Genomic DNA, 22,864 nt, shown 5'->3' with positions numbered 1-22,864 from the left:
GTCCTTGATCCTGCACCACCTTGAGCCATATGTAAAGTTGCCCTTCATTGGGTGGTGTATGCCCTACACCCCCCCAAAAGGAGGACAAATTAAAGGGCAGAAAGGACACTTACCTGTTAAATGTGGGTCCATAGGGCATGCACAACCATGTTTCTCCTCTTCTCCATGGGTGAATGCAGGCTGGTGCATGGACGATGAAGGGGAAGTGTGATGGCAGCGCACAAAGGTTAGTTTGTTGCAAAAAGTGGAAAAAATGCAAAACTTATTCCATCTCTTGTGACCTCAGCAGCAATTGGGGAATCCAATCATCATGACTATTCCTTCTAGACAGTGTTGCTTAGGCCCCCTTGGATACAACACAGATTTGTTTTCTTGAGCCTGTCAGGTTATTTCATTTGGCTGACAAACCTCTATTACTTGGGCTGATGACAGCTGGGCTGAGACTCTTTCCAGCAGAGTCTGTGATTGCAGCTATTGTTCCTGCAAAAATTAGATAACGGATTAGAGTTTATTAACAGCCACAAAGATTTTGTTGGGATGTACCATTTGAATTATCCTAATGGACCCCGAAAAGGCAAAGGTCTGGATTTTGCCTTTGGTCCCACAGTGATGGCACTTGCTGCTGACCTCTTAAAGCTCTTAAATACTCAGCAATCTCTGTGGTGAGGCTTCTACTTCTTCCAGCACTGTTGTGGTTGGACATTGGTTCAGGAGGAGTCCTTGTCTCCAGGACCCATTATGAAGAATAAAATTATTACCTTTTTTGGGGCATTACCTGCACCAAAGAACTTTGTTTTTGGACCTGTTTTGAGCAATGATCATAGCTTGGTATACCATGTTAAATACTCTACATATCCAATGCAGAGTATTTTGCATTGTCTAGTGTATGTGGTTCTCATAAGAGCAAAACCTGGTGAAGGGCCTTGACCCAAAACATTTGATTACCCTTTACTTGCTGTGGATGCTGTGTGACCTGCTGAATTTCTCCAGAACATTTGTATATTGTCTGGGAGCCTCAATCTCATCCACAGCATCACCTCTCTGTTTCCCTAATTGTTGAATGTCCCTATCGCGACAGCTCTTCTCCCTTGTCTTCTGAGTCAAAGGGCCGGAGACTTGACCACTGTGACTTGCTCTGTTAAGTCATCCCCCTCAACAATATCCACTTGTTGTTGAGGGGATGTGGCCACAGGGTACTCTCCACTGACTGCCTATTCCCTTTTCTAATGATCACCCATCTGGCTGTCTCCTGCTTCTGTCCCCCTGTAATTCCGATCACTTTCTCTGCCACCCAAAATGATTTGGAGTTCATACATCTGAAATGCAGGCTGTTCTTTTTTTCTTTCTGTATTGCACAGTCAGTTTGTTTACATTTAAAATTTGTTTACATGTGTATGTTTAATACAGTTTTTTTTTAACACTATCAATAAGTGGTGATTCTGCCTCGCCTGCAGGAAAAAGAATCTCGGGGTTGGATGTGACTTCTTGTATGTCGTCTGAGGAGCTGCAACACTTCTTGCAGGTGCAGCCAGGAACACTCGTGGCTTCCCTGATTTCCTACATTTCACAAGCAAAGCGTACTACTGCTTTGGCTGTCATTCCCACTGCTCACTCAGGGCAGTTATAAAAAGACCATTCCTGACCCATATCCCTCTAAACTTTGAACCTATCTAAATATCTTAAACACGATAATTATACCCACCTGCACCATTTCCTCTGGCAGATTGTTCCAAACACTCACCACTTCTTTTTCCCTCTTATCCTAACCCTATACCCTCTAGTTTCACACTCCCCTACCTGGGGAAAAAGATTGACCTTTTGCCTTGACTGTGTCCTCACGATTTTGTATACTTGCATAATATCTCTCCATTCCTATAGTCCAGGAGAAAAAAGCCCCAGTCTCTCCTTATAGCTCAAACTCTCCAGCCTTGGTAATATCCTTGTGAACACCCTAACCATTGTACAGGTGGAAAGTGATGCATTTGAGCATTATGACGTACTTAGATAAAACCATTTTAAACATAAAATTTAACTGCCATTTATTTCTATTTAATGCTGATGTGAAATTATTCCTTTTCTAGCCCAGCTTGCTCAACTTGCACAGCTGAGTCCTCAAGACCAGAATCGTATCTTGAGAGAGCAAAGCTTGCAACAAAAACGAACATCTCTGGAGGGGTGGTTACAAAGAGAAGCCCAGACACTACAGCAATACAGACTGGTATTTATAATTTCAAAAACATTTTTACAAAAAATGTGCTCCTTTATATTTTCTGAATAATATTCAAAAAAAGATAGGTTGATAATTAATAGCATTAAACAACAGAATATTATGGTTTCAACGACATTTATATTGGTAGAATTTTGCACCCATGAGTGTGAGAAAGAATTGACTATTTCAGAAAGCAGCTGCTAAGAATTTAACATAAAGGATATAAAGTGATTCGATGCATCTACATTTTTGGGATGGTTAAATTGAGGGAAGTAGATGCAAGGAAAAAAGAACATATTTTAACTTTGAGGGTCTGTTGGTTGTATTTTGCAACTAAGCTGTCCCAATTCAGATGTATTGGGCTCAAATATGAAATAAAATTCCTTCATTTTCATCCAAAGTATGTCCTGGCTCTAAAGTTCAAAGTTCAGATTTATTGTCAGGGTGCATACATGACATCGTGCATTCTGAAATTTTTTTCCTACTCATCAGAAATACAATAACTACTTGAGTGTTGAGTACAAGGTAATCTGTGCATATTAGAGTGGACCAATTGACCCAGTGCCCTTTTCTAGACTGTTTGGTAGAATGAGCTAATTAGCCACAATCTCTTGCGCATCATTCTGTTCATTATTTTTTACCCACTGGAAGAATTTATCTTTGAATTTTGCTTCCACATTTTTTTTTGGTGTTGAATTCCTGATCAGAATATTTTATTGATTTTTAAAAAATCCTTGCTTTGTCTTGTACCAATCATCTTAAATCTGTTGACCATTTTCATGTTGAGAACTACTTCTGGATATTAACTCATCAAAAACATTCACAATTTTGAATACCTCTGCCAAATGTCTGAAACTGTTTCTGCTCTGAGAAGAAACCATGCTTCTCTAATCTCTTATAACCAAAGCCCTACAATTCTGGAAACTTCTTCTCCAAGCCTTTTCATCACACTATAGAAAAGAGTTCCAAGGTCAAACATGATATTCGAGTGGCAGTCTGAGCATTTTGAAAATGATTTAGCATGAGCTTTCTTTTATTAATATTATGAGCTCCCGTTTTAGTAAAATAAGATGATCGCTCTAAGGGATAGTATAGACAGGAGGGACTGAGTGGTCACAGTTAAATACATTGGAAGAACTGAGGGAAGGCTTCCCACAAGTCTGTTCCAGAATTCAATACATTTCTAAAGACATTTTTGCAAGGAAGAACCATTCTGACTGCTGGCAAGAATATAGCCTTTTGAAACAGCTCTTGTGGCCAGCCATTCTGTGAAATTCAGAGCAAGGCATGCTCTGTGAATGACTGGACCTTTTTGATGAATTGACCTGTGCCAGGAGAGTCTTTTTGGGAAGCAAAGTGCTTCATTTTGATTGAGTAACAGAGGAAGTCACTTGGAGAGACTGTTTAATTTTAAGTGTGATGAGCAGTGAAGTTACTTCGAGAGACCAGTGCAAGGATCTTGGAAGCTTCATGGAAGCCGTCTGGTTCGAGTTTTGCCTGCAAAGGACTGGGAGTGTTGTGACCAAAGCTCGTGTGGATGGACATTTCCTCAAAGGCAATGCAAGAAGAATTCATGAGTTTGTAGCAGCGACAAACTCCAGTCTTCCCATCAGTTCAACATTAATTCTGGGCATCAAATTTCAAAGGCCTGTGCTTCGACACTGAATTTGAAAACACACACACACACAGACACACACACACACAGACACACACACACAGATAGACACACACACACACACACACAGACACACACACACACAGACACACACACAGACACACACACAGACACACACACACAGACACACACACAGACACACACACACAGACACACACACAGACACACACACACAGAGACACACACAGATACACACAGACACACACACAGACACACACACAGACACACACACACACACACACACACACACACAGACACACACACAGACACACACAGACAGACACACACACACAGACACACACACACACAGACACACACACACAGACACACACACAGACACACACAGACACACACACACAGACACACACACACACACAGACACACACACAGACACACACAGACACACACACACAGACACACACACACAGACACACACAGACATACACACACAGACACACACACACATACAGACACACAGACACACACACACAGACACACACACACAGACACACACACACAGACACACACACAGACACACACACAGACACACACACATAGACACACACACACAGACACACACACACGCACAGACACACACACACACAGACATACACAGACACACACACACAGACACACACACAGACACACACACACACAGACACACACACACAGACACACACACAGACACACACACACACACAGACACACACACACAGACACACACACACACAGACACACACACAGACACACACACAGACACACACACACAGACACACACACAGACACACACACACAGACACACACACACAGACATACACACACAGACACACACACACATACAGACACACAGACACACACACACAGACACACACACAGACACACACACAGACACACACACAGACACACACACACAGACACACACACATAGACACACACACACAGACACACACACACGCACAGACACACACACACAGACACACACACACACAGACACACACACACAGACACACACACACAGACACACACACACACACACACACACACACAGACACACACACAGACACACACACACACGCACAGATACACACACACAGACACACACACACACACAGACACACACACAGACACACACACACACACAGACACACACACACACGCACAGACACACACACAGACACACACACAGACACACACACAGACACACACACAGACACACACACACGCACAGACACACACACACAGACACACACACACACACAGACACACACACAGACACACACACACACAGACACACACACACACAGACACTGTTAAGGATGGTTTAAAAGTTAAGACTATAGTTTGAGTTAGAAATAAATTAATGTTTTTAAAGTAAATACTGTCTGATACATTTGCCCTATTGTTCCTCATTTTGCACAATTCGTAACATTAAGCTCTTGATGGATCTAAATATCCTTTTTGACAGGTTGCTTATTGCTTGCCAGACCTTTAAAATTGTGCCATTACTTTATATTGTGTTTCCTAATTTTTCTTAAAAAACCTTTTTCTTCAAACTTCTGTTTAATTTCCTCGTTATGTTCATTTAAAATGCATGTCACCCTGAAGCAGGAGCTATCCCCTACCATATTTGCTGCATTCTCAACTACTGAATCTTCTGCAAGTACTAAAATTTTACCCTGTATATTCAAGTCCAGATTAAGGATGTATCAGAAAAAATGGTGATATTAGTACAGGTACACAATCCTTTATCCGGACATCTAAAATCCGGAAAGCTCCAAAAATTGGCACTTTTTTTCCTGGTACTGGTTCAGTGGAGGGAGAGAGAGAGACAGCAGCGCGGCTAGGTTGGGCGGGGGGGTGGGGGGAGAGATAGCAGTGCGACTCGTGTTTGCGAGGGGAGAGAGAGAGACGGCACCGCTACTCGGGCCGGGGGAGGGGGAGACGGCAGTATGATTCGGGCAGGCGGGGGAGGGAGAGAGACGGCAGCATGACTCAGATGGACAAGGGGGGAGAGGAGAGAGATGCCAGTATGATTTAGGTGGGTGGGGTGGGGGGGGGGGGAGAGAAGCCAACATGACTGGAAGGGAGTGGAATCGGCAGCACAATTCGGTTGGGCTTCAATCTGGGGCAGCTAGCTTTTGTTCTGAAATCCGGAAAAATCTGAAATTTGGAACACACTGCCCCCCAAGGGTTCCGGATAAAGGATTGTGTACCTGTATTTATTTTCTTTTGAATTCGTACTGCTTTATCTATTAATTAGTCTTGGATTGTGATGCTTCAAACATACATCAATAGCACTACCTTCCTTTATTCTTTCCCATCAGTTAAAGTTCTTGATCAAATTAGTCAAACAGATCTGTGATTATTCATTTAATATTCAGCCAAATGCCACTTAACTTCATCTTAGATTATTATTATGCCAAAGCATTTCTTGAAAACTGTTTGTCAGGTTGACAGATTTAAGCAAGATTGTTGAGGCAAGAACTTGAAACGTTCCTTCAATTCCCAAAGAAGCATCCTTTCTGTACTTTCCAATTTTATAATCTGCCACATTTAAAATATGTATTTTAATCTGTCTTTAATCACTGTAAACATTGTTGTTGATTCATTTTTATTAAATTAAGACGAGTGTTGAAGAATAATTTTATCTTTCTGCCACTTCAGACATTGTTCTTTTAGCTGCACAATTAACCCATGTATCCTTTAAACAACACCCATAACTACTTGACTTGAAAAGCAGATGTTTGCAGATGCTGGAGAAAAGTAAACGATGAAGTCCAAGTGGCATCTACCGAGAGTGATATTTGTGATATTATGAGCTTTGACTTCCCATCCATTGAAGACATTAGTGTGAGACATCACCTCAAGAAGGCAGCCAACATCCTAAAGGACTAACATCACCCTATTCACAGCCACTTCCTGCTGCTACATTCAGAAAGAAGGCACAGAAGTCTGAAATCCACCATTTCCAGCTTCAAAATCATTTTTTACCAGTGGCTGTCAGGCCCTTGAATCTCCCCTTATCATTGCTACTCCAGCATCACAAAAAAACATGCCACCACTTTTTTCTTGCACGTAATATCTTTTGTATTATCTCTATCAATGCTGGAGGAACTCGGCAATTACGGGCTTCACCATTGGAGGTAAAAATAGGTCGGTAATATACCTTTACCTCCCATGGATGCTGCGAGACTGGCTGAGTTGCTCAATTCAGTCAATTCAATTCAGCTCCTGGTTTTCTCGGTACGTGGAGCTAGTGATCTTCCTCCCCGTGTATCCTGCTGCGTGCTTCCAACTGTGGGAACAACCTTCCAGACATTTCATTGCCTGGAAAGGACTTTGGAGATTCCCGTTTTCATAGCTCCTGGTTTTCTCGGTACGTGGAGCTAGTGATCTTCCTCCCCGTGTATCCTGCTGCGTGCTTCCAACTGTGGGAACAACCTTCCAGACATTTCATTGCCTGGAAAGGACTTTGGAGATTCCCGTTTTCATGTACTGTGCTTTAGAAATGTAATTTTTTCATGAATTAAGATTTTCCACTTTACAGGAAGAAGTGAATCTGTTGCATTGTTCAAGTGAACCAGCGTGGACTTGAAGGGCCGACATGGTCTGTTTCCACGCCGTAAACAGTTATATGGTTAATACTGGGATAATTTATACTTTTGAAGGTTTTTATAAAAGTATGTGTTTGGCTGCAGCAAGTAAAATTTTCAGCTTTAATTATGGCAATAAACATCAATATTGTGTGATGAAGATTTTGTCTTGTAAATCTCGAGCAGTTTATATTTTTCTACCAGACTGCTAATTCTGATAGAAAATTGAAGACTTCAGTTTATTTGTGGATGGACTTTTCATCAGAAAGATTTGCCTCAAATAAAATTAATTCAATCAGTATTTTGGGTCCTTAAAAAAATAGCTTAGAACGTTTCTGACAGCCTTCATCACATTAGCAATACAGTTTCTAATCAAAGTGTGAACTCCTGTGTACTTGTAGGATTTAGCTGAGAAACATCAAAAGACATTGCAGTTGCTTCGTAAGCTCCAGACAATTATTTTAGATGATGAATTGATTCAGTGGAAACGTCGCCAACAGTTAGCAGGGAACGGTGGTCAGTCTGAAGGAGGTTTGGACATTCTTCAGTCATGGTAGGAATTTCTTCTTGATTCATTAAATTATTTGAAAATTGTCAAAATAGCAGAACCTTTTTCAAAAATATTTCTTACATTATTTATTGATGTAAGTGAGCTCCATTTGCCCCAGTTACGTGGCTGAGATTGGAATCTTTCAAAGATGGGTATTATATCTGAAAATTTTTGGATGATGGATTTTTTTTCCATTTAATTCAGTAGTTAATATATTTAGAAAGGAAACCACTTAAAATTATGAAAGAAAAGATCACAAACCACAGTGTCATAAATCTTGTTTTCTTGGGTGACCAAGAGCATTGAAGAAGGCAGCGAGGGAGACATTGTATATATAGAGTTTAACAAAGCCTTTGACAAGGTCCTGTATGGCAGCTTTATTCGAGAAGGTTAAATTGCGTTGGATCCGAGGTGAGCTGGCCAATTGGATTCAAAACTGGGTTGATCGTAGGAGACGGAGGGGAGAGGACGATTGCTCAAATTCACAAGATCACAAGAAAAAAGGCCCATTGAGTCTGCTCTGCCACTCCACCCTGAGCTAAACTGTTCTCACAAATGACGCCTTTTCCCCATATCCCTTGATTTCCTGACTAATTAGATACTATCAATCTCCTCCTTAAATTCCCCCAATGATAAGGCCTCAACAGCTGAATGTGGCAACAAATCCACAACCCTCTGGCTGAAGCAATTTCTCTTCATCTCTGTTTTAAATAGGTATCTTTTAATTCTAAGACTGTGCCCTCTTATCCTGAATTCACCCACCAAGGGAAACATCTTACTCATATCTATATTGTCCAATCCTTTCAGCATTCGAAATGTTTCTGAGATCTTCTTTAATTCTTCTATACTCCAATGAATAGAGTCCAAGAGTCACTAAATGTTCCTCATATGTTAGCCCTTGCATTCCAGGAATCATCCTGGTAAATCGATATGCGCTTCCAAAATCATTACACCCCTTCTAAGATAAAACTGCACACAGTATTCCAAATGGGGTCTTACCAGTGCCTTGTAGAGCCTCATAAACACCTCTACTCTTATACACTATTCCTCTTGAAATGAATGCCAACATAGTATTTGATTACCTTACTGTCAATCCAACCTGGTGGTTAATCATTAGATTATCCTGGATGAGGACCCCCAAGTCCATTTGCACTTCCGAATTTTGGATTTTCTCCCCATCCAAATAATAATCTGCTTCTTTTTTTTCTTCTTCCAAAATTCATAACCGTACATTTCTAAACATTGTAGCTCATCTGCCATTTATTTGCCCACACTCCTAAGCTATCCAAGTCTCTCTGCAACCTTTCAGTTTCTTCAACATTTCCTGCACCCCCATCCATCTTGGTGTCATCTGCAAACTTAGCCACAAAACCATTCAATCCATAATCTAAATCGTCAATGTACATTGTAAAAAGAAGCAGCCTCAACACCGACCCCATGGAACACCTCTAGAAACCAGCAACCAACCAGAACAGGATCCCTTTATTCCTACCCTTTGCTTCCTGCCAATCAGCCAATGCTCTACCCAATCTAATATCTTTCCATGGGCTCTCATCTTATTAAGCAGCCTCTTATGTGTCACCTTATCAAAGGCCTTTTGAAAATCCAAATACACAATGTCCACAGCCTCTCCCTTGTCCATCCTACTTGAAATTTCCTCAAAAAATTCCAATAGGTTGGTCAGTTAGGATCTTCCCTTCAGGAAACCATAATTTCCTTTTTTCCTGCCTTGCTCCTTTCTTACAGGAAAATCATTTTGAATGTCTCCACAATTTCCAAAGTCACCTTCTTTAGAACCTGGGTGGACTTCATCCGGTCTGTTTAATTTAGTCCATTTAGCTTACAAAGCACTCTCTCTAGTAATCTTGCCTGTTCTCAATTCTATTCCTTGAGACCTCTTGACTATCAGATATTTTGCTCATCTTCCTCCGTGAAGACTGACACGAAATGCTCTTTTAGTTCTTCTGCCATCTCTTTGTTACCCATTACAATTTCTCCAGCATAATTTTCAATTGGTCCTATATATCTTTTATTCTTCATATTTAAAAAAAACTCTTAGTATTCTTCTGTTATTTGTCATCTTTCTTTCATATTTCATCTTTTTCCCCCCCATGACTTTTTGTCTCTTTCTATAAGTTATTTTTAAATGTTTTCCAGTCCTCTGTGTTTCTACCAAGTTTTGCTTCCTTGTATGCCCTCCCTTTTGCTTTTATTTTAGCCTTCACCTCTGTTAGACACATTAGTGCCATTTTTCCGTTCATAATTTTCTTATTTCTTGGAAGCTATCTGTCCTGCACTTTCTTCATTTCTTGTGGAAATATCCAATTCTGCTCTGCCATCCCTCATCCAGCTTACTTCTCCAGTCAACTTGGGCCAGTTCCTCTCTCATACCACTGAAATCTCCTTTGTTCCACTGAAATATTGACACTTGATATTGATTTTTCCTTTTCAAAGGAACCTCAGGTTCATTACACATCACCCAATCCAAAACCTCCAATCCCCAGGTAGGCTAATCAACAAGCGGTTCCAAAATGCCATTCCTTAGGCATTCTACAAACTCTCTCTCCTGAGATCCAGTACCTCCTGACTTTCCCAATTTCCTCCCATGTTAAAATCCCAATAATTATTTTGACTTTTTTCTTCTGACGTGCTTTTCTCTATATCCGGCTGTAGCTCATAGTCCACCTCCCAGCTGCTGTTTGGGGGCCTGTATATAACTGCTAATAAGAGTCCTTTTACCCTCAGCCCATAAGGATTCTATCACTTTAGACTGTATGTCCCTTTTTAGTGATTTAATACCATTGCTTACCATCAGGGCCATGCTACCCCCTCTCCTATCTGCCTGTCTTTCTTATACACTGTAAATTAGAGGCCTGTGACCAGTGCAGGGATCAGTGCTCAGTCCTTAAAAGATGTTTTTCAACTTTTTTAATGATTTGGGTGACAATGTAGTTAACACATTTAGTAAATTTGCAGGTGACACCAAAATTGGAATATAGTAGATAGTGAGTATATCTGAGTTTACAACAGGATTGAAATCAGGTGGGCCAAGGAGTGGCAAATTGAATTTAACTCTTAACTAGTGTAAAGTGTTGTACTTTGGTAACTCAGACCACGGTAGGACATACAGAAATTAGCATGGGCCTGGTGAGGGTAGTTAAACAGAGAGAGCTGGGGGTATAGGTGCATAATTCAATGGTAACTCAGATGGATAACATGGTGAAAAAATCGTTTAGAATGCTTGCCTTGATTGAGCGGGGAATTCAGTACCAAAGTTGGGACCTTAGACCTTGTACAAGACATTGGTGAGACCACACTTGGTCACCCAACTACAGGAAGGAGATCAATAAGTTGGAAGGGGTCCAGAGGAAATTCACTCCAATATGTTGGAGTGAAACTGTTTTAATAAAAATAAATTATTGCTACACATCTTTCAGCTTCTAGAATTGTTACACTGTTTCATTATGGACCAGTATAACCAGGCGAAAACTTAGTTTTATATTTGCTGTGCTATTATTCGAATGTGTTGAACCTGTAGGTGTGAGAAATTAGCGGAGACAATATGGCAGAATCGTCAGCAGATCAAGCGTGCTGAACACCAACGGCAGCAGCTTCCCATCCCAGGTCCAGTGGAAGAATTACTTACAGAGCTCAATGCAACAATTACAGATGTAATATCTGCACTAGTTACAAGGTCAGCAACGTTAACATGTCATCTTTTTTAATATTTCACTGTGAACAGTGTGTATTCAGAAATGCAATATTTCACTCTTTGTACTGCATCAACCTATTTCTTATACTTCAATTGTAAAATGTCATTCTTCAAACAACTTTTCATTCCAACGTCTGAATTCTGATCTCTCTCTCTCTCTCTAATCCTGCACTTTTGTATTGTCTTACTTACACTATGTGATGTCTACTGGTCTGCTCACTGTATCTTGATACATGTGACAATGAAACTGAACATCTTAATTGAATGTATTTTACCTTTAGAGATTCTCCATTTCAGCACCAATAATTACAGGATATGGAGGTATGTCGGGTGTGGAAATGTTCTGATGTAGATTCACCATAGACCCAACAGGCGAAAATACAGCTTGCAGGGGTGTAACCTGTAAAAATTGTGAAGAAGTGTTTTTTTTTTGGAGATTTTATAATGTTTTATTTGTAATAAGCTTAAGTATTTAAGTGGAACAGTTTGTAACAAGTCTTTTTTTAATTTATTTCCCAGCACCTTTATTATTGAGAAACAGCCCCCTCAGGTTTTGAAAACTCAGACTAAGTTTGCAGCCACAGTACGTTTATTAGTCGGTGGAAAGCTGAATGTACATATGAACCCACCCCAAGTGAAAGCAACTATTATTAGCGAACAGCAAGCAAAGGCACTTCTGAAAAATGAAAACACAAGAAAGTAAGTACCTCATTCAAGCAATTCAAAAAAACGGATTTTCCCTTTGAGCTCATTCCATAATACTCTTAGATTTTCAAATTGATCAATTGTTTTTCATCTCATTACCTCTGTTCACTCGTTAAGTTATTTTTCATTTCATTACTTGCATAATTTAATGGTTCTCTGCATGGAATATGATCTACCCTCCGCGATGTTTCTCTGAAGCTGAGACTGCAGATGTTGGAACCTGGAGCAATAAACAAACTGCTGGAAGAACTTAGTGGGTCAGTCAGAAATGTTTCAGGTTAAAACGTGGTTAATGTTTCAGGTTAAAACCCTATTTCAATGCTTGACTTGAAACGTTGACTAGCACTTTGTCTCCATGTATGCAACTTTATCTTCTGAATTCATCTTGCAGTTTTTTTTCTCTAATTTGTCCAGATCTCTAATTATATATTCCAAACCATTTTCAAATCTACTATAATGGAAAGAGATAGCACAGATTATCATGGCATACTCTTGCACAACTTAAAACATGACTTTCCTTTTTTTCCTTTACATCCTTGTCAACCCTTTATACAAGTAACCATGTCCCATTGCTGTTAAAGGAAATGCATATTTTAAACATACTGTTCATCCATTATTCACTGTGACTATATTGGGTTTTATTATGCATTCTAAATTAATCAAGTTATTCCCTTTGTGAATTTGTACTGATTGTTCCTAAAACAGCCTGAGTCCTGTAGCCTTTTTCCCACAATTGAGGAATATTAATTGACAATTTCTGCTTCACCCCTGTTCAGAAAATGAGAGTGAGTCATTATCTTCCAGTCACAGTTGGTTCGATGGTAATCCCTCATCAAAATCCAATATTCTGGGATTCAAGCCATATAAACTGAATGCTTTATTCTTTGTCCCATCAGCTACTTTTTGCACACTGTAGTTGCAGTCTGCAGTTCATTTTCTTGATCCTCATTTCACTCCTCTTGGATTAAAAACAATCAACATAGATGTCTGCATTGAATATTTCCTTACTTAAAATCTTCCATTTCCTTCTCTAATATTATTATAATTTGTTCTTATGACTTCCTTTCCTTTGGACTGTACTAATCAGTCTTTGTTCTCCTAATCGCCTCTGATTAATTTTTGTACTTGATATTTCTAACTTGTTTCTGTTTTCCTCCTCGACCTAAAACTTGAAACCATCTCTTAACGCGAGTCCTGTCTCGTATGGCAATTTGATTGCCAAGATTCAAGGCAATCAAATAAAGGTTACAGAATATTCTGCAGAGTGAGATGTGTAATGCAGGTTGTTATCAGTAATATAGGCCAGTTTGTCAGATTCTATGATCAGACTTTCAGGGAAAAAAAATGGAGTGAAACTGTATGTAATTTCTGAATGATATACAGTGGCTTGCACTGGATGGAGTGGAAATAAGATGATCAACGTACAGTTTGAGGCATCATGTGGAATCAAGGGGTTCAAATTGACCGGTTCTGGGATAGGAGACATCAGTTCAAAAGTAAAGGGCTTCATCTCAACACGACAGATCCTTAAGGAGGTATTCAAGTATAGTTTGGAAGAGTTTTAACTAATTTAAGGGTAGCACATAGAACTGAAAAGTGAACATAAAGGAAAGTGTGTTTTGAATAAAACTAAAGAAGGAAATGTCATATGCTAAAACCATGAAGAATACCACCACAACTTAAAACATGACATGGTTGCTGAGTTACAAGAATAAATAGGCTATGATGCAGCAATAAGGGAAGTATCGATTAAAGGTGGTGACATTGCTTAATATTCCATCAGCAGAAATTGCTGGGCACCACTTGCAGTCAGAGAAAGAAGCAAAAGGGGGTTTCCCCCAGAGTCACCGTGTCCGTGGATTCACCTCCAACCCTCATGCAGTCTTCGCAGCCACGCAGACTGCACTCTAAACTATCGACAACCCGAGCTTCAGATCTGAACCTCTGACACGATCAGGAATCCTTTATTGCCCTCAACACCCTTTCGCATCCTGGTTCTGGTACCTGGTACCCCTTCAGCCACTCTCCAGCATTTTGCAGCCTGGTGTGAATCCTTTGACCACAGTCTCCAGCAGCCCGCAGCCTGCGTGGGTTCCTTGAGTTGCCAGTAGCCCACTGTGTGTTCCTGAGCCATCGAGCCCCTCACTGGTCCGTCACCATCCCGTAGGTCATCCTGCACCAGTCCTCTGCATCCACGGAGTCTGCAAACCCTCATGGCTGCTGCCAGTCATAGGCGCTGCCATCTTGGGTCCAGACCTCGCTGTTGCAGAATTTGAAGACGAGTTAGAAAATCAATTTAATAGATTATTGGGCTTTTATTTCTGGAGATGATAAAGTTATAGGGAAGAAGATAATGTCAGGATATAGCAAAATTCTTTTTTTCAACCAAATATGGGTAATATTGTGGATATTATTGAAGATAAAATAAATGTCATATCTTAAAATGATAAATTGTCCTCCAAACTGAGGAATTGAATCACTGTTTCAGAGCATCTTTGCTCTTGTGTTTGGAGCTAGCTGCCTATTGTCCCTTAGTACCTCGCTACATTATCACGAATAACCTTTCAATGAAACAAATCTTTTTATCAGTCATTTTTAAAAGAATCTGAATTTTTATCTATGTGTTTCTGGCAGTGATAGCAGTGGTGAAATACTAAACAACTGTTGTGTTATGGAGTACCATCAAGCAACGGGAACCTTGAGTGCCAACTTTAGAAATATGGTAAGCAAAAAACTTCAGACCAATATTTAGAATCCCATTTGAGTTGAGGGCCAGTTAATTACACTATCAGATCGCAACCCAATTGCAGTTTGTTCTATATCCTACATGGAATTTTGGTCATGCAGCATGGAGATAAGGCTCTTTGCTGAACCACAACTGCCATGTGCACTAATCTTCAATTAATCCCCATTCTCCCCAACTTCTATTCTCCCATATTGTTATCAATTTGCTTATCACTTGCCTACTCAGTTTAAACTCAATTAAATGTAATATTGTATGTGTTCTTTCTTTTTTTTTGTAAAATATATGATCAGCTGCACCAAGTAAGGATTTTCATGCATATGGTACATTTCCATTGTATGTGACAATAAACTCATTATTATGACACACACAAAAACAATTTACTGTAGCCATTTAACCTACCAACCCACATGTCTTTGAGATGTAGGAAGAAAGCAATGCACCTGGTAGAAAGTGTGCAAACTCAACACAGCACCAGATTGGTGTTTTGAAAGCATGCTATTTTAATTCCTCATTTAATTCCACATCTATTTGAATTTAATTTCCCCAGTGATGGGATTCAAATTTGTGTCTGAATGACAGGTCCAGTAAGTAAATCAAAATGTTGCCACAATAGCTCAAAGTGGAGGAAAAACAATAGAAAGTTGATGGGATATTGTTTATAAAATAGTTTTGGTGGCTCAGGATGGGTCAAATGCTCGATTCTAGATTCTTTTATTGTCATTTCATCAAACAGAAAAGTAATATTACATGAAATTTCCTTCCATTTACTGTAAGGCAGTCAAAGATTCACCATCAGAAATTGCCCATCACCCTCACAGTCAGAGAAAGAGAAGCAAGAAGAGTGTACTCCAACACCACTCTCCCCCCCCCCCCCCCCCCCCCCCCCCCCCCCCGGAGTCTCTTGGTGTCTGTGGATTTGCCTCCAGTGTTCCACAGCCACACAGCTTTCGCTTCAAACCATTGGCAACTTGAGGTCCAGATACCATCAGCAAACCCACAGCACCCTCTCACATCTCTGTTCCGATACCTGGGTAACTTCATCCAGTTTCCAGTAGCTCATAGCTTGATTGGGTTCCTCTCCTCAAGTTGCTGCTTGTCTGTTCTTCATCCTCAGAGTCCCTCGCTGGTCCATTGCCGTGGTCACCACCCCATAGGGTTGTCTCCTCTCCTTCTTCTTAAACGGTGTGGTCTCTCCTTTTTCGAGTAACCTGTGTCAATCCTCTGCTTCCAAGGAACCTGCAACTCCCCGTGGCCACTGCCATCCAGACCCAGTCTTGCAGATTTTAAAAATAAACCACTGTTGGCTCTTTTAACAAGCCATTTAAAGCCTGTGCAGAGCTGATGGCAGTTGGATTTTGCATATGGACCCTACAGAGGAGCGCTGTTTCTCCGCACTCCGACGCCCACACCAGTGGCAGCGCTGCCGTTACAGGAACTCCAGAAGTGCAGCTATGTTTTTTTTTATATAAACAAAATGGGAGAGAATTTCTGATTGTGTTATGGTTTCTTCTGTGTTATGTTTGGAATTTACTGTGTTCTTTACTTTGATGCCTTTGACATTTTGTTTCATAAATTCTGAAGTACAGGTAGTCCTCAACTTACGACCATGTTCCGTTCTGACCGACCGGTCGTATCTGTTTTATCGTTCATCAAATACAACATGGTGGTCACCAAGGCCAGCTCTCGTGAGAGGTTGGCCACTCCTACCAAATGCACTATTTTCCATAGATAGGCCCTTACTTTCACCCCAAAGGTGTAATTTTTATATTTATATAATTTTTCTTTATATTTTAATTAATACAGGTTTTTTTTCCAGTCATATGTACAGATGGTTGTAACTTAAGTCGCATAGGTCATAAATTGGGGACTACCTGTATTGCAAAAACTCAAAATGTATAAATCTCTTGATGCCACATACACTTTGATTTTGGTTTAGTCCTTGAAACGTATCAAACGTTCTGATCGACGTGGAGCAGAATCAGTTACTGAAGAGAAATTCACAATTCTTTTTGAATCACAATTCAGTGTTGGTGGAAATGAATTAGTGTTTCAAGTTAAGGTATGTTGCCTACAGAACTTGCTGAGTGATTTTAACAGTATTTTTTGGCATTGAATCTAATTAGTATCTGAGTAATTATTTTGTTTCTGGCAGACTTTGTCACTTCCAGTGGTAGTAATAGTTCATGGCAGCCAAGACAACAACGCTACTGCCACTGTACTCTGGGATAATGCATTTGCAGAGCCAGTAAGTTGCATATAATTTGCCTTGTATTAGTTTACTATTTGGGTCTATAGAAATGCTTACTGTACTGAATAAAGATCAATATGAAACTGGAGGTGCTAAATATCCCTCTGCAGAATTATTAGCTCCATCATAAAGTCATCATCAAACAATTAGATTTTTTAAAATTCTGCAAGGATGGGATAAAATGGCTCAGATAATGTACTTATCTTTCAAAATAGAACATTTGAGGAAGGTGATGTGATGTTATTTTCAACCTCAAATGAATCTGTTTTGGCCCACATGTACATTTGTAACCTGAGTTTAAAATATTAGTAATTTTAGTTCAGTGGGCATTCCCACAAGATACAAGATGGACCAGTGTAAAGTCAAGTTTTTCAGTTGCATGTTAATTACATTTCAATAAGCTCACAGCATTAATGGACACCTTCCAAATTGTAAGCATTTATCGTAATTCAGTGGATTTAATAAATCAGTTATTAATCTATTTGATTTTTCTTTACATTACCTGTTTAGAAATCTGCTGTTTGCCATTGAAAAAGGTGACGTGTTGTGTTAAAATAAAAATCTTAAATTGGTAAAAATATTCATTAGTTCATATTGGTTTTCTATTTGTAATTTCAGGGTAGAGTGCCATTTGTAGTTCCTGATAAAGTACTCTGGCCACAGTTATGTGAAGCTCTCAACATGAAATTCAAAGCAGAGGTTCAAAGCACCAGAGGTTTATCAGAAGAAAATCTAGTTTTCTTGGCTCAGAAAGCATTCAGCAGTTCGGCCATACATCCAGAAGATTTTAGCAATATGACCATCACCTGGTCTCAATTTAATAGGGTAAGATGTTATCTTAGCTATTGTGCAACCTTTGTGTTATATGCCAATCTGAAAGACCTCTGAAGTCTGCCTTCCACTATTCCAGAAAAGTTAACGATGGGAAACTAGCACTGCCAAAGATCCAAGACTTAAAATCACAGCAAAAATGTCATGGCATGTTTGTATTTTGGGGAAAATTGTGACTTAATACGAATCCACATTCCTTTTTGATGAGTTAAGTGTTCATTGACAATTACTGTTAACCCCTGAAGTATTTAAGAAGTTGCAAAAGTGACATTTTAGCCTTTCCTCATTCCCACTTTATCTCACACTCTTCATCCTGTAGTTAATTCAGGCAGTCCTGATTCTTCCTCTAATTTCACAATTGCTGATTTCTTTCCCCAATCGCTCATGCAACGTGATAATTTTTACTTGCATCTAAGTTCCATGTGAAATTGATATTAGTTTCTGTTCTCATTTTATTTTTGGCTTGGCTTCGTGGACGAAGATTAATGGAGGGGTAATGTCCACGTCAGCTGCAGGCTCGTTTGTGGCTGACAAGTCCGATGCGGGACAGGCAGACACGGTTGCAGCGGTTGCAAGGGAAAATTGGTTGGTTGGGGTTGGGTTTTTCCTCCTTTGTCTTTTGTCAGTGAGGTGGGCTCTGCGGTCTTCTTCAAAGGAGGTTGCTGCCCGCCGAACTGTGAGGCGCCAAGATGCACGGTTTGAGGCGAGATCAGCCCACTGGTGGTGGTCAATGTGGCAGGCACCAAGAGCTTTCTTTAGGCAGTCCTTGTACCTCTTTGGTGCACCTCTGTCTCGGTGGCCAGTGGAGAGCTCGCCATAGAACACGATCTTGGGAAGGCGATGGACCTCCATTCTGGAGACGTGACCTACCCAGCGCAATTGGATCTTCAGCAGCATGGATTCGATGCTGTCAGCCTCTGCCATCTCGAGTACTTCGATGTTTTATAATGGTTGCCTTAATCATACCTTTACTGACTCTTCATTCCTCTCCCAGGCTTCTGATAATATTCTGCCATATGATCCTTCCCATACATCTTCAGTCACCTCTTTTCATACTGTCAGATCACCACCTTGATTCCTAGCCTCTCATTTAGAGAGTATGCTTTCATCTCAATTTTCATGTTTTTTCTCTAAAGTATTAGCTGTGATTCAGTTGATAGCAGTATTAATTCTGAGTTAAAAGGTTTTAACTTCAAGACAGTCTAGAGTTTTAAAGACAACAACCTGATCTGAAATACTTATATCTCAGTCGACCTCATAGATATATGTCATCTGGTCAATATCATTTACACTTTGAAACTTGTAAAACTCAAGTTGGTACAGTGGTGCTTGGCTTTATGCTCTTCTTGAGATCCTTCAGATACTGTCATGAGTTGTTGCAGGTCACTGATGCAGAGTTATTAATCTTCTCAAATTATTGGAATCTTTAGATATAACCTGAGGAGTTCCCAGACATGGTTAGTGTGGTGGTTAGCACAATGCTATTAAAGTGTCATTTCCCTTGCAACCGCTGCAACCGTGTCTGCCTGTCCCGCATCGGACTTGTCAGCCACAAACGAGCCTGCAGCTGACGTGGACATTACCCCTCCATAAATCTTTGTCCGCGAAGCCAAGCCAAAGAACTCAGTTTTGAATCCGATGCAGACTGTAAGGAGCTTGTACGTTCTCCCAGTATCTATGTGGGTATTCCCCGGGTGCTCTGATTTCCTCCACCCTTCAAAATGTACAGGGATTGTAGATTGGTTAGTGTTTTTGAGTGGCATAGGTTCTTGGGCTGGAAGAGCCTGTCTAATTTAAATTTACAAGTAAATTAATAATGATTTCTACATAAGTGACTATTTCAAAAAAGGATTTTAGGACCTCTTAAAATATTACAAGGGGCACATAATTGTGTTTATTTATTATATAATGGTTAAGTTTTCCTCTAAAATGTGTCCCATGAGTGGTCCTCTTCCTTGTTCCTACCCACTTGTACATCTATTGTTTGACTTGTTCTTGTAGCTATTCCTAGCAAATTTTAATTCCTTGCAGGTACAAGCAAAAGAAAGGTTATTAAATATTCTTTTTGACAGGGATATTGAATGCTTTTGGACATTTAGGATGTATTCCACGTTTCCTTGAGTCTAATGGCAAAATTCAGTATCTGTTATTTCGGAGCATGCTTTTCTTTTGTCCATGGTTTGTTTATAGAGAGATTAGTTAAAAAATTAAGGGATGTAAACACTCATTCATAGATTTTATGGTACATATGTTCAAAATGGTTGAAATTACCCAAAGGCTGTTCATTCAAATTTGAAAATAAAGGAATCAACATAAGGAGCTAATCTGTTCAAATGGAAAGACTCTGGATCTCCACAGTGTTTCAGTAGTTTACTCATGTCTTTGATTCATCGGTGAAATTTGAAGACCTTTTATGTCTTATTTTCATATGATGTAAAAATGTTTCTAATTTGATTAGATGTATTTACTCTTCCAGATGATAGAGTTTTACCTTTTTTTGATTTACGGTAGGAACCAAACACTACAAAATATATGTAACCCTCAGGATAAGATGCTCAGCTGTTTTTTGTTAGCTTTTTATTAGAGTAGGTTAGGTGGGTGTGTTTATACAATTGATTTTTTTGTTCCATTTTTACCCATTGCAGTGGAGAGGGGATCATTTATGCTGTTTGAAGTTTTATATTAATATAAATACACACACATGCATACAGGTGCCGAACCTTTTATCTGGAATCGTCGGACACCTGCTATTTGGAATCTTCCGGATTTTGGAATCATTTTAAAATGGCGGTTCCTTTAAGCAAATGCGATGTTTCAAAATTGCACAAAAAAGGGGCGTGGGGTGTTAAATGAATTTAGATAATAAAGACCATAATATCAATAGCATGTTTTTTTATTTTAAAGTAAAACTTCAGACAATGCAGTAAACGCACATTACAGCTCAAACATCGCATCAAAATGAACTCTTTTTAAAGAGTTTAATTAAGAGGTTTCTGTCTAAGCAGTCTCTCTTTAATTGAATAAACAGCCATAATCTCATGCTCACGGATAAATGAACGTTGTTCCATCCCACCAATTAACTGATCACACATTTTAACCACAATGTCTTCATCCCCATCAATACTCTCCTCGTGCTTATCAGCAATTTCTCCATCATTCAAGGAATGCACAACAGGTGCATCATTCTCAATGTTCATCACTTCTTCAATGTCAGCTGCCTCTAACATTTTCTGCTGCAACGCTCTGTTGCAGAAAACCTTTAAAGTCTTCACCTGTAGGCTCATTTTCATTGAATATTGTTGACGGCCAAAGTCTATGCCAAGCAGGTTTTAATGTTGTTTCAGTTAAATTTCTTAATGCGTAAACAAATGCATAAATTGCTTCTTTTAGAGTGAATGTTTTCAAGAAGTTTTCAATCCATACACTTTTGTTGACTGCATCAACCGTGCAGTTCAGCAAAATGTCCTTGTCGTCGCTCTTTGTTGAGCGTAAAATTCCTTGGTTGCAAGGCTTTATTAACAATGTAACATTAGGGGGAAAGTAAATGCCGAACAAATTATTTCTCAAGAATTTCAGCAGGGGCATGCGTGGAGCAGTTGTCTAGCAGGAATAAAAATGCTGCAGTTTTCTTGCAGGCCAGCCTCCGTCCAATGTGCATCTGCAGCCGGTATGAAATGGTTATCAGAAAAGAAAAATTCTGCTTTCCTATTGGCATAATAATGCACAGTTAATCTTGTTACACCTTTAAAGCAGGGATGATGTTGGCTTCTTCCAAGCTCTGCTAACCTCTGTGTGCCTGCAGCATTTGCACACCCAAGAAAACAGTCACCCTGAGCGTACTTGAAACCTGATGGTGCTTTTTCACCTGCTGTTGTTGATGTCTTTCTAGGAAGGTACGCCAGTAGAGAGCTGTCTCATCTGCATTGTAAATTTGCACTGGACGAAGGTTTTGTTCATGTATCATTTCGGCAAATTCATCCATGTAACGTTCAGTTGCATCATAATCTGCAGAAGCTTTTTCACCACAGGTTTTAAGATATCTTGTACTGTGACGCTTCGTAATATTTTTTGCAGCCAAAAACCATGTGATTATTCACACTCACCCTCAAAGTTCAGTTCTTCATGGAATTTTCAAGTTTTCATTACAAGCAGACCAGTCAGCGGCACGCGTTCACGTCTTTGTTGCCGCACCCACTCAATAAGCACTTGGACAATATCTACGTTTTTTGCCCTATGCAAAGTTTTCTTTTTATTCATCGGTCTGTAGTCATCACTCTCACTGTAAAAATTTCACCAACTGTTCTTTGTTTACTCAAATCGTATATGGTGGATGATCGCACACCATAATCTTCCTTTAGATAGTCCATCGATATGCCACTATCAAGCTTCTGCAATAACTCCACCTGCGGCTTCACAGAGGCTTTTGACTGGTAGTGTTGAGTGAGAGGGCAGGGGACGATAAAGCTTTTCATGGAGGGGCTCTAATGATCGTGCTAATCAGTGCGTCGCCCAGTAGCAACTAGCAACCGCGCATGCCACGGATGGCCACTTAATAGGTGATGATGCCACAAATTATCGACGCAGAACGCGACAGG

At 39.9% G+C, this 22,864-nt stretch overlaps 1 protein-coding gene across 1 annotated transcript in view; it reads left to right on the top strand.

Moving 5' to 3' along the window:
• The window catches only part of LOC138747734 (signal transducer and activator of transcription 5B-like), a 46,115-nt gene that overhangs the window by 10,404 nt on the left and 12,847 nt on the right, over positions 1-22,864 (top strand). The window contains exons 5-12 of the mRNA XM_069907251.1: positions 2,082-2,218; positions 7,879-8,030; positions 11,566-11,721; positions 12,259-12,438; positions 15,079-15,166; positions 17,127-17,249; positions 17,343-17,435; positions 18,057-18,263. Coding sequence (XP_069763352.1) covers positions 2,082-2,218; positions 7,879-8,030; positions 11,566-11,721; positions 12,259-12,438; positions 15,079-15,166; positions 17,127-17,249; positions 17,343-17,435; positions 18,057-18,263 — 1,136 coding nt within the window. The remainder of the gene's footprint in view (positions 1-2,081; positions 2,219-7,878; positions 8,031-11,565; positions 11,722-12,258; positions 12,439-15,078; positions 15,167-17,126; positions 17,250-17,342; positions 17,436-18,056; positions 18,264-22,864) is intronic.

Source organism: Narcine bancroftii, chromosome 12 (genome assembly GCF_036971445.1).
Source record: "Narcine bancroftii isolate sNarBan1 chromosome 12, sNarBan1.hap1, whole genome shotgun sequence".
NCBI classification, from domain to species: Eukaryota; Metazoa; Chordata; class Chondrichthyes; order Torpediniformes; family Narcinidae; genus Narcine; species Narcine bancroftii.
This window is presented reverse-complemented; position numbering and strand designations above follow the sequence as displayed.